At 44.2% G+C, this 13,474-nt stretch overlaps 1 protein-coding gene across 2 annotated transcripts in view; it reads right to left on the bottom strand.

The window, feature by feature from the left end:
* The window catches only part of CSTPP1 (centriolar satellite-associated tubulin polyglutamylase complex regulator 1), a 157,052-nt gene that overhangs the window by 24,281 nt on the left and 119,297 nt on the right, over positions 1-13,474 (bottom strand). For both annotated transcript variants that reach the window (XM_019743595.3, XM_019743594.3), the window contains exon 4: positions 2,381-2,465. In XM_019743595.3, coding sequence (XP_019599154.2) covers positions 2,381-2,465 — 85 coding nt within the window. The remainder of the gene's footprint in view (positions 1-2,380; positions 2,466-13,474) is intronic.

Genomic DNA, 13,474 nt, shown 5'->3' with positions numbered 1-13,474 from the left:
CTCCTCCTGCAGGCTCCTCACATCTCTCAGCCTTCACAGAACTGAAGAAAGTTAGGGCCTTGCTCTGGATTACGCTTTGGCTTAAGGGAATGTTGTGGCTGCCTGGTCTTCTATCTAGATCACAAAAACTTTCTCCATATAGGCATTAAGGCTGTTTTCAAACTTGATCATTTGTGTGTTCACTAGAGTAGCAGTTTTAATTTCCTTCAAGAACTTTTCCTTTGCATTCACAACTTGGTTCTTTGATTCAAGACACCTAGCTTTTGGCCTGTCTCAGCTTTCAACATGTCTTCCTCACTAGGGTTTCCAGGTGGGAATTCCTGCCTGTTCTCAGGAATTTTTTTCGATTTCCCTTTCCCGAATCCCGAGATATAAACTGTTTTCTGTTCTCCATTATGAGTCGTTTCCACAAAGTGACGGCCGATACTACCAACGACCTGGGTTCAAAGAGCTGATTTTCCCGATTGCCCGACCAACTTTTCTTGGAATTGGGGAATGGAAAAGTGAAAAAGAATCCCAAGAACGGGCGGGAATTCCCACCCAGAACCCCTAGCGATAAATAGGAAAAATGTCTAAGAGATATATTGTTAGTACATTTATTTCCCATTGTGGGTATTACTGGGTTCAAGGAGCTGATTTTCCCAATTTCCCGACCAACTTTTCTCGACCAACCCTATTCCTCACTAAGCTTAAACAGCTTTTGATTTAGAGTGGCATGCAACTCTTCTTTTCAATGCAACACTTTGATGCCGTTGTAGGGTTATTAATTGGCCTAATCGCAATATTGTGTTTCAGGGAACAGGGAGGCCCCAGGGGAGCGAGAGGGGTGGGAGAATGGCCAATAGGTGGAGTAGTCAGAACACACACAACATTTCACTGATTAAGCTCTCTCTTATGGGTGGTTTGCAGTGCCCCCAAACAATTACAATGGTAATATCCAAGATCACTGATTACAGATCACCATAACAAACAAACTAATAATGAAAAAGTTAGAAATATTGCAAGAATTACCAAAATGTGACATAGAGACGTGAAGTGAGCAAATGCTGTTGGAAAAATGACATCAATAGACTTGCTCAATACAGGGTTGCCACAAACCTTCAGTTTGTAAAAAATAATTATCTGATGTTCATTGCAGCTTTATTTATGATGGCCAAGACATGGAAACAACCGAAGTGTCCTTCGATAGATGATTGGATAAAGAAGTTGTGGTATATATACACAATGGAATACTATTCTGCCATAAGAAAAGATGAAATAGTCCCATTAGCAACAACATGAATGGATCTTGAGATTATTATTCTGAGCGAAATAAGTCAGAGAGAAAAAGTCGAGAACCATATGATTTCACTGATATGTGGTATATAAAACTGAAAACAACAAAAGAACAAGACATATGAAGAAACAAAAACTCATAGACACAGACAATAGTTTAATGGTTACCAGAGGGTAAGGGAGAAAGCCGGTGATAGATGAGGGTAAAGGGGATCCAATATACGGTGATGGAAGGAGAACTGACTCTGGGTGGCGAGCACACAATGGGATTTATAGATGATGTGTTACAGAATTGTACACCTGAAACCTATGTAACTTTACTAACAATTGTCACACCAATAAACTTCAATTAAGAGAAAAATTATCTGTGAAGAGCAATAAAGCAAAGTACAATAAAACAACGTATGCCTGAAAAGAGTATTTTCCTAAAAATCCTCTGTTATGGCATTTTTCAGAAAACAAGATTTTTTGCTATACTTCCAATTGCCAGCTTAGCTCAGGTTTTGTGTTAAGTAAGTAAAAGTTAACAGAAGCATACACAGTCCAACAACCTCATTTGGTTAAAAAAATGTGAATGACAATGAAACCAAACACAGAAATTAGGGGGCTCTAACTATAACTATTTCTGCTCAATCTTCCTGGTTCTGGAGTAATCTTGAAAACCTTCTTTTAGCATCAATAATACAATTTTTTCTACCCTCAGTCCTCAGTTAGGCATTATCATCTTTATGCCTTTCTCGTCTACAATCTCAACCCCCTTTATCACAAGTTGCTGCCAACTCCTGCCTCTTCTTTTCTCAGCATACCCTCTAGGGGTTTTTGTGCTGCATGTGCCTCTTCATCTCACCACCCCCCAACTCTATCTCCAGACCCTAAGGCTCCCCACAGAAACCACAAGGGATCATTTAGCTTCCCTTTGAAAATGGGGAAAGCAAGTACTATGGTTTTGGGCAAATCCCCAATAGACCCCTCTCCAAAACACTGTTTCTTCCCTAATGGTTTTATTCTTCCCTAATGGTTTGTTTGTTTGTATACATTTCAGGGTTCTCTAAGAAGCCCTGTTCCATGGATGACTGAATTGGGTTCAAGAACCCCCGAGACTTACCTGGCTGCTTTCTGAGTAAGCTCCAGCGGGAAATCTGGGCACAGTAATTGCAGCAAACAGTGATATTCTTTCATGGTCAGCAAATCTGAAGTGGAAATGCAGAGAAACACATTAGGCCTCTGCATGTGCAGTCACTGCTCTCTTTTTGGCCATTTCATGGGTTTCAGACCTTGTCTCGGTAGAGTTGCTCTTTTAAAGGTAAGAGTTAAGAGTGTGCTAGCCACTAACCTTTAGGGGTTAGATTTTTAAGATCAGTATTTATATACCGCTTTTCCTGGATGGGAGGCACCCAGCTGCAACATTTTGGCCAAAGGAGCTTCCCTGGTTTGATAAACGGCCAGGTGAGAAGAGGGAACAAGAGGGGTATTTTTATCAGCCTTCTTAGTTTGGTTTTCCTTGTGTATAAAAAATCTACAAGAGTGAATCATTTCAAAGCTAGCTAAATCTGCTGAAATTCTCTGGCCTGGTAACATTCACCACAAGATGACCAGAGACCATCCACAGACTATCTGGAAGCAGTACTGAGGCAAACTTAGTCTTGCAATGTATGGAGAAGAATACAGTACAGCAACCCACAGACCTTATTACTCTATCATCCAGTACTGCGCAGGCTGGCTTCTTTCTGATGCCTGCACACAAAGCTGGTCATCCTATATAGGAAGCCAAGCTAGAGGTCCAAGGTATACAATCAAGGCAACCAAATGATTCCCGATATATAGAGCAGTGCTTTGGGAGAGATGAGCCAGGGTGAGGTTCTGTGGCCCAGCAGAAAACCCGGAGAGGTACATCTCAGGGAGGTTTAGAGGACCCTAAGGGAGAGGAGGAAATACACTGATGCTTGAAAGTTGTCTTGGTACTGCATGTACTAACCCAAGAGATCTTAGATCAGCCAGGCAGAGCGATCCACAGGTACCCCATATACTAAGGCATTTCAAATATGGACGGACATGCTAATGGGAAAGCAAGAGCAAGAGGCCTGGGAGCCATCCTCGCTGGGAGAATGAGGGAGAGAAGGGAATCCAAAGGGCATGGCCGCATGTGGGGAATGAAGATGAGGATCAGAGGCGCTTGGCTTCTCCGGACCTAAGTTAGCCCAAGCCACAGGAATCCAGATCTCCTGCTCCTGCTAGTTCGGTTGATGCTTTTCCAAGACAAAAACCCCAAATCCCCAGGGACAGGCCTGCGTTCCTACTACTTTTTCATCAAAACTCAATTCAAGGTGGGGGCAGAGAGTTAAACTAACCACACTGCCAAAGTCAGGGACACCAAGGAACAGAATCGGCGTCAATATAGGTCAAAGGATCAAGATGGCTTTTGTGGCCTTCGTCTTGGCCACAGAAGGGTGTGTACTTTCCTCTCCTCACTTGCCTGACCTCGGGCACAGCCTGGTAGGAGGTTTTATTCTTCAAGGGAAGGAGTAATAGCCACTCGTGGTCTCACAGATTTGGGGTGAGGGCCAGGAAAAGGCAAAGGGAAGGGAGAAAAGCCACTGAATCTAATGTGCTCCCACTTTAATCTCACTCCAGAACTCCCTAGATAGAGAGAGGAGTGATTTCTGGCAGGAAGTAAAGAAAGGAAAGTTCTACCTTTAAATCATTAGTACTTCGCTAGGCTAAACTTGGGTGGATATACCTGATATCATGCTTGGGGGTGGGGGATCAAAGTGTTTCACAGGGATTCACATATATCCCCATAATTACCTACAAAATATCCTTGGGAAGGTAAACAGAGTGAAGGAAAATGAGAAGCCTAGGAAGAGAGAGAGACAGTTGTGTAATCCCCATATGTAATCAACAAAGACTGACGGGCATCAATCTCGGCCTCCTGGTTTCTAGACCCTCGGCTCCCTTTAGGTTCCTGACGATATTCTAACTCGTATACTTCAATATTTGCTTCCCAAAGACAGGAGAATGACCTACAAATATCATTTTGTACCTCTCTAATGTAGCAACAGACTCTCGGGAATACTAAATACATGAGAAAAACAATACATCCTAGCCACACTTCTGGAACTTGACTTTCCCAAATGTAAAATAAGGGAGATAGTCTGATAAAGAGATGAAAGTCAGGCAAATAAACAAGTTTTACCACCTTAATTGTGGAAGGCAGTGGTTCTACTTCTGTTAGCCACGTGATTTCAAGGGAGAGGCACCTGTGACTTGGAGACACTCCTTTGCTTGTACAGCAGGTTATTTGGGAGAATGGTGAGTGGTAAGACTTGTTCCCAAATCAGAACACTGTCCCCTTCCTGTCCCACAGGCCTAGAGTTCAAATCTTGGCTCTATGATTTATCAGGTACGTGTATGCAACCTTGGGAAAATTGCTCCATCTCTCTAACTCTCAGTTTCTTGTCTATAGAATAAAAATTATACCTACCTTTCACGGTTGAATTCATGATTAAAAGAGATGATGTCTGTAAAGTACTTAGCAGAATGTCTGGAACATAGTAACACCAAACAATGAGAGTTATTTTGGTTTTGTTTTTAAATCCTGGGGGCAAAGACAGGAGAGGAGAGGAAGAGGAAAGTGTTTCTCACTGAGTTTAAATGGTTGAACACTTAGGAGTGTTCTGCCTTGAAAATTCTGTCAGGTTGCCTGAGCCAAACCTTCTTGAATACTCTTCTGCAGTATTACCTCGGTTCCAGGCACAGCGGTACAGCCATGAATAGGGTTTCTGGGCAGGAATTCCCACCCGTTCCCAGGATATTTTTTCACTTTCCCATTCCCGAATCCTGACATATAAACTGTTTTCTGTTCTCCAAGATAAATCGTTTCCACAAAGTGAAGGCCGATACTAGCAACCACCTGGGTTCAAGGAGCCGATTTTCTCGACCAACTTTTCTCGGGATTCGGGAACAGAAAAGCAAAAAAAATACCCTAGAACAGGCGGGAATTCTGACCCCACCCCCGGAAACCCTAGCCATGAACAAGCCAGGGGTCTCCCCAGTTCCCAGGACTTACGCTCAGGCAGTAGTTAATCCTAAATGGCTCCTGTCTACTTTGGGCCCCTGGGTTCTTAGAACTTCAACTCTCCAAGGTTTCAAGTCCCTTCCAGGCAACCCTTTGTGCTTCAGGACTAACAGTGATGAGACTGAAATCACGGAGCTCTCTGCTCAGGCCTTGAACTAGCTCAGTGAACCTTCACAACAACCTTCTGAAGGCGGTTCCATTATGCCCAGATCATTTCACAGGTAAGGACGTAGAGGCTTAGAGAGATGAAATGATCTGGCGAGGGAGGAGAGAGGGTGCAGAGCCTGATGTTCCAGAGCAAGATTCCAGGCTGGGAAGGAAAGGAGAACTTAATAATAACACTCCCAGCTCACATTTCTTGAGCACTTACTGTGGGCCAGGCTCTGTCCTTCCAAGGATTTTACATGTGTTAGCTCATCTCATCTCCACTGTTGCTACCCCCATTTCACAGACGCATACTCAGGTGGTGTGTGCTTAAGCGGTAGAACTGAATTCAGACTCAGGCTCTGGTTCCAAAATTTACAGCTAACATTTTCAGCACCTTGATCTTATCGACCACAATGTGTGAAGGCTTAAGAGCCTGCCATCCCCTCCAAACAAACAGCAGAAACTAAATAGCTCCAGGTGAACTGGATCAAGGAGACAACTGAAGTGAATTGGGATTTTTTTTTTTTTAATGTAAGAAATTTCGTCTAAAAGGTTCTAATTACTGTCAACAGGAAAGGCTGCAGCTCCAGCACCACAGCCTGTGCTGGGCCGGGGGCAATGGGAGGGTGGGGGGGTGAGAACACCTGTGCTGGTGGCCACTCCACCATTTCTCATCCCTGCCCACCTGCCAGCCATTCTGCACCCTGGCAGGTGCAGGGAAGGTAAGTGCTGTGTACCAACAGATGCCTTCTCTAAAGGAATCCCCACAATTAGGAAAGCTTCAGCCAGCAAGTCCTGAAAGTTCAAAGGCAAAGGTGTAAGAAGTCTTTGGTATAAGATCAAAATCAGAACTCTCACCACAAATTGGTGCTTCGCTTTTTGTGGGTGGTCAAAGCTGTTAAACTTTCTTATTCTAAACCTTGTAATCGTCCCATCGACTCTGTGCCTGGCTCTGGACCAGAGGGTTTTACGCCCCTGATCCTATCATCTCCAGAGCAAGCATGGCATGGCATTGTGGCTAATAGCATGGACTTTAGAGGTCGACTACTTGGGTCCAAATCTGAGCTTTGCCGCTGATTTCAAATTACTTGACCATTAAGCTGGATACATCAGTTTCCCCATCTGTAAAATGGGGATAATGACTGTCACGCAGGGTGTCACGCGGGGTCTCAGCTCCCACTCCCCGCATAAGAACCCAGGACATGGTGAGGCCAAAAAGGAACACCCACGGAGCCACAGATAGGGGAGTCATGCCACTGTATTCTCGCTGGTGGCTGGGTTGGAGATACAGGAAATAGGATCCACACGATCCGCAACCTGCCATCTGCTTCTCTGCCAACCCACCTCATTTGCTAACTGCAATCTGCAATCCGTGCCTCTCTGCAATCCACACTTGCCAGCCACCATCTGCTGCTAGTGTACTCACGGCAGTTGTATTAGTGGCCAAAGGCTAACTGGTTACAGCTGACGGCCAACTAATCACAGCTAATGGCCATCCAATCACAGTTGATGGCCAGTTACTACCCAAGCCAGCACCTTTCCACGTGAGGGCGAGAGCCTGGAAACTGTACTCCTGGTTCTGTCCCCACAATGACAGTATCAACATCACACAGTTGTTGTGAGTTAAAGGACTTAGAACGATGGCCCATCATAAGTGCTCTGTTAGTATTTACTATTATTATTTTAGAAATAAAGAACCTAGGGTTTCTTTAACTAAGGTTAATTACTTTCTCAAGGAAACAGCCAGTGAGAGGAAGGAGGGCTGAGACTCAGACCTAAGCCTGCCTGGCTCCACAGGTTCTGCAGGTTCCATTCTAGCAGGTGGGATCCAGTTTGTCGGTGGTGGAGGCCTTGACTTCTGATGAGAGGACTGTTCACGCCAGGTGACTGACAGCCTTTATATCTAAGTGAAACACAGACACCCTCCAGGCTGCCACATTAAACAGGGCAGAGCAGCTGTGTTAGCGCTGAGCCCAGACTTTGCAATCAGACGACCTGGCTCCACCACTTACCATGAGGACGACTTGCACAAATTATACAACTTCTCTGAACCTTGGTTTCCTCATGAAAAATGTGAATAAACACAGTATCTACCTCATGGGATTGTTGTAAAATTCTAATGAGGTTATTTACATATAAGGCACTTTTCTGAAAAATTAGCCAAGTGCTCACTAAATGGTAGTCTTATTTTGTAATTACTAACTGATTACAATTTGAAGTCCGGAAATTGAGGAATCTTTGGACTTAACTAAAGCCCTTAGCACATGCCTTGCACATAGTAGTAAATAGCAGTTGAAGGAATGAATGGATGAAAACATGAGTTGCAGTGACTCAGATGAAAATTCGGAGGGACGAAGTTCTGGCCACTGTATGAACACAGAGATGGCGACTCTGCAGGCACAGGAGGCATGTCTGCCAATTAGGGGGTGTGAGGAGCTCTGAGGAGCTGAAAATGGAAAATGTCCTGTTTGGGTAGGTACCATATGCTCAGGAAACATAATAGATCATGGCCGGTTTATTAATTTAATGTGCTTGCTGACTCCTAGCACCTTCTCATCAAGTGTTCATTTCAATCAGCTTGAATATTTATTGTCATAGGAATGTATCACCAATTTTACCTTGAAAATCAGAGGAACCTAGGGTTTACTTCCTAGTAATTCAGTTTACCATGGTTACAACTTTAGCATGAATACTGTGGTTTTTAAGATAAGCAGCCTCTAAATTATTCTTTTATTGGTTATCTTAACGCTAATCCTAGAGAGTGATAGGTGAGGTTATTTTGGCTAACAAAATTAATCTAATCAGAAATTACCGATGTCCCATATATTTAAGGGTTAATTTGTCCTCACTTCTTTTTTGGAAAAGAAGCATAATGATTTTCTGTTGTCTTCTCTACATCTGTGGAATGATTGTGGACTATGGGGAATTGCCTTCCATCCCTGATTTGATGGACCGCTTGACACTTTGCTTGAGAACGTACCACCGTGTAGTGGGACAGGCGGATGTTTGCTTCCTGTGTCTTGCCCGGCCGCCAGCGAGACTGTGGTGCAGGAAGACCCCTCGTTGGAGTACTGGCGGATGTTTGCTTTTGTGTCTCGACCAGCTGCCATCGAGAAATAGTGGTATGACTCCCCTCTCTGTGGCTCCGTGGGTGTTCCTTTTTGGCCTCACCATATCCTGCGTTCTTGTGCAGGGAGCAGGAGCTGAAACCCTGCATGACAATCTGGTTTGCCTTCTTGCTGTGGAAATTCCTGCCTCAGAAGCTGTGTGTGTGTGTGTGTGTGTGTGTGCACGCATGTGTGAGTGCACACGGGGATGGGGGGCAGCTACAGACTCCTCACAGATCACCATGTGTGTCCACAATATTTGCTCAGAAGCACTGTTGAGGTGTGTGATTGTAGACTTAGATGCCTCTGCTCTTCCTGGAAAATGGTGCCTCTTCCAGGGTCAGAGTGGTGTCACTAAAGGAGGTCAACGGAGGAGTGCCAGATGGAAGGAACTAGGGCCATAGCTTTGTTCTTTACTCAAGAGAAAACCTCCAAAGCCTGAATCAAGGGTTTTTGGCTTCAAAAGTATGGGGGATGTAATGGGGTTTAGTCTGAATTCATTTGTGTGAGTGTCTACATGTTGATAGCTGGGTGTGCTAGTGGTGGGACAAGAGCTGGAGATAATAAAATGCTACCAAGCCATGGGGAATCCCAGAGGACTGAACAACTTCTGGTTGGTTGGCTACATGATCTCAATAGGAACTACCACAAACGCCAGAGAACACCACAGCCCATGACTGGACTCTCCAATTTTCAGTTGCAATTGTTTTTATGTTCTTTTATGCGGGGTTGTGAAGGCTCATTCTAAATGGCACTCACCCTCAGCCAGGCTGCGCTGCCAACAGATGCTCGGAAAGACATGGATAGTTCAGGGCATGACCACACCACCCCTTCCAAGTCCCAGGGCACTGAGGCTTTGGTACCAGTCCACAGCTGAGTAAATACTCTTCCGTGCTACTTTGCAAGGAGAAGGAAGGGAGTGATGGAGAGTGGGGGCAGAGTGAGGAAGGAGGCAAGACATCTGACAGCTTCACTTCCAATGTAGCACTTGGTACCATAAATCCCAGGAAAAGTCTAACATCCTAGGGCCATGTTCCTGTCAAGAAAAGCCCCAGAAGAGCAGGCTGTGTTCTTAAATTTTGTCTTCTTTGTTTTAAACTTCTGTTGTTTTATGTTATAAATAGAGGGAAATGATAATTAGTTTACTGAAAGGGAAATGATTTTACAAAAGGAATGAGAAGCAGTGGCTTCCAGGGACACCTGTGGGATAAAGTCCTTGGGCCATTATTATTATTTTTTTAAGGAGGGCGCAGCTCACAGTGGCCCATGTGGGGATCGAACCGGCAACCTTGGATTTATCGGCACCACGCGCTAACCAACTGAGCTAACCGGCCACCCCACCTTGAGCCATTATTAAAACGATCCTTTGACAATTCATGACTCCCCAGAGCATGAGCAGTGTGTGCAAATAGGGGCAGAAAGCCAGACTCTTTAGTTTTGTATTTTATTATGACTAAGCCCAACATCAAGTGATGGTTTCTATTTGACCAGTATACATGTTCTAGGTAAAGTATTAAGTCAGACATAGCAACAATTTCATGGTAATTTTCAGAATGAACAAAAGCAACTCCCTAGCAACTGTTTATATTATACAAAGATTTAAAGAAATGGAAGCATTTTTAATCAGGGTCTGAAATTCTTCCCCAGGGATCATGTAAATCCGATCAGGTTTTTAGGCTAATCATGGCCATCCCTAGCCACTCCTGCGGGACTGAACCAAAGGCCGGGTCGACATGGTAAGAACGCCCATACTGCATCAGAACCTGGGGTGTTGCCCTGTTTTCTGGCCATCACGACAGGGCTGTTGAGAGTTGGAGGACCAAGGCAAGGCCTGGTTCTGGGGCAGAGCACTGTCTTAGACAGCTCTGATGACATGAAACAGGACAGGCTTGCACATGCCCAGGGTGGGCAGCTATTATGACACTGTGGCAGGAGGCACCAGTGCCAGGAGAAAAGAAAGCCTCTCTCCAGTAGCAACAGGGCTAGTGACTCTGGCACAGGCACAGTCCCCTGACCATTGATTGAGGAAATGGGAGGCAGCTCTGGACATCAAAATATGGGGTAAGCTTTTGGCACCATAAGCTCCCAAAGGGTCCACCAGTCCATTGGGGAAGTTAGTTCAAGACTAGCACGTGCACCATTATTCATTCTAATCCAGAGACCAACCAGTCCGGCTCTACGGGGTGTTGGCTACTTCACGTTTCTGTTTGGAAATAAGAGGATAGGGTGTGGCCTTTGAAACAGACCTCAGGGCCAAGGTATAATTGTCATCCAGGAGGAGGCAGGTGCTGTCACATACTCCCGTGACCCAGTCTTATTCTTAGTTGAACAGAAATGGTTCAACAGGCATCAGAGCTAAGGTGGGAAGTGAACTAAACCCCTCCTCATGGTAACTAAAGGTGAGAGGGAAATTCTACCCCCTCTATGGTGGTATATCTAGAACACTTCACTCAACCATTGAAAGGGGGGCAGTATTTTAAATTTCCTTACATGGGTTTTTATAGCCAGAATGAGGGCTTTCAAGTTGTTTCAGGGTGTGTGTGTGGGGTGGGGAGGAGGATATTCTGTTCTACCACAAAGACACACCATGACACAGAGGAAAAAATTTGGTCTGATTTCTGTAAAGAACTAATGACATTGTTCTGGGCACAACTTTTCTGGGACTCTTATTTTCTTACCTGGAAAATAAGGGAGTTGTGATAATGAGGGTTGAAAAAAAATTTTAAACAGCTGTGCTTTTTTTCCCCAATGGAAAGCTTACAAGAAACTTCAATGTATAACAGATAAAAAGAGTCTTTCTTACCCAACTTTCTCCTCAGTAACCCTCACCCAGGCTAAAGATGTGAGGAATGAGGTGGAGGGGAGAGAAGGCCTGAGGCACTGCTTTAAAACTCTGGGACGCTAGAGAGGACAGTAAAAAAGAAACCCTGGCTCGCAGCCCTGAGTGTGTGTAATGTAAAGCATGGGTAAGGGTGCAGGCTCCTGAATCAGACAACCAGGGGCCAAATCTTGGTTCTTCGGGGAGCTAGTCATGTGACACTGAGCAAGCCAATTAGAAATGAGAGTGGATAATAATAACACGAATAATAACATGCATAGTGATAATACTAATATTAATCATGAAGAGTTTCTGAGAGAATTAAAAGAGATGATTAAAAAAGAGAGAGACAGTAAATTGAAAGTGCAAGTATATGGCACAGGGGACGCAGTCAATAAACAGGGCCTGCGCTTGTTATCACTCGCCTTCATTTGAGCGCAGGTGGGATGGCACCTGCGTAACAGAAGGCACACTTCATCGCAATTCTGCAGCTCAAGCCAGTGGGTGGCTAAAGCAATCTTACTCCTTATCTCATGATTATTTTATTTGCCTTTGTTCTTCACTGAGGAGTGAATAATTGACTTCCTGCCTGAAGGCAGGTGCACACCACTTTCCCTGCTAGCCAGTGCGCCGCCAACCCCCCATCCTCTCACTGTGAAGAGTGCTGGTACTGATAGAGAGACGGCGTCATCATGCAACCCGTTTTCACACGCATTCTCCCTGTTGAGCCCCACAAGAGCCTTGTGGAGCAAGGAGAGGATAATGGTATTATTTCTATTTTTACAGACAAGGAATATGAGCCTCAGCAAGGGACAAAATCACCAAGTAAATGGTAGAGCCAGGATCAAATCAAGCTTTCTCATGCCAGGGCCAGGCTTCTTTCTACTTCACAGGCTCCCTATGATGTCCTTTTCTTTTTCTTTCTTCCTTTCTTCCTTTTAAGCATTCATTTATTTTAAGTGTGTTTTTCCAGGACCCATCAGTTTCAATCTAGTTGTGGAGGGTGCAGCTCACACTGGCCCATGAGGGAATTGAACCGGCAACCCTGGTGTTACAAGCATCATGCTCTAACCGACGGGGCTAACCGGCCTCCCCAATGTCCTTTACTTTCTTAACATATGATCCTGGGGGCCCTGGGAACTCAGCCTGCTTTTATTTCTTCTATGGGTGAAAAATGCTAGGTAGTATAGTGAATTCTATAATGAGAATGCAGTATATGTTAGCTGCAACGACTGCTATTGTTACTATTATTATTATTATCATTATTAATATTTAAGACCAGCTATTCCATCTCTATCATCCTTCTCCTAGGCTGGCCCCCAGGGTTAGATGTATCTATCCAGCTCCTGGCTTCCTTGTGCTACCCAAAACAAACTGACAAACCCTTTCTAGTTTAGGTGACTTGCTGTTAATCTCTATAAGAAAACAGAGAAGGGATAACAAAAAAATAAACATTTTAAGCCATTATAAGCCTATATCTGCCATTTAACAGGAATACACACAGATTAGCAAGAGAAAAGCGAATGGAATTTTATAAGCTATCAGCAAAACTGTCTGATGAGAACTTGTCTGAGAAAGCAAGCCACGGAAAACAAAAACCAATAAACGTTATTATTTCTCTAGGTTTTCCACTGTCCAAAGTACCCACAGAATAAATAAGAAATGGAACAGATTATGCATTTGATTTGCTTAAAATGCATTTTCCTTCTTTTCTAAATAAATATAAAAAGAAGCAGTGGCTAACGGAGTTACTCACTGAGGGTGAGTTGAACCAAGACAGACTAAAAATAAAAAAACCAATCTAAAGTTCCCTGGTTCTTGATGATTGTGCGAGTAGGGAAAGGCTCTTGCCAGTGTGTAGGCGTGTTTATAAAGACCACAGCCTGCTCTCTCATCAGAATCTACTAACTTCCACCAATGATGATGGATTTATGGCTACCCATCAACTGAAAAAATAGACTTAGGAAACAAAAACAGCAGGAACCAGAAAGAGGGTTGGATATAGATAAACAGATGTATCTCTGCAGATGAATCCACCTTTGTCTTTCCTGC

This window comes from Rhinolophus sinicus, chromosome 14 (genome assembly GCF_057876585.1).
Source record: "Rhinolophus sinicus isolate RSI-liver-muscle chromosome 14, RSI-T2T, whole genome shotgun sequence".
Classification (NCBI taxonomy): Eukaryota; Metazoa; Chordata; class Mammalia; order Chiroptera; family Rhinolophidae; genus Rhinolophus; species Rhinolophus sinicus.
This window is presented reverse-complemented; position numbering and strand designations above follow the sequence as displayed.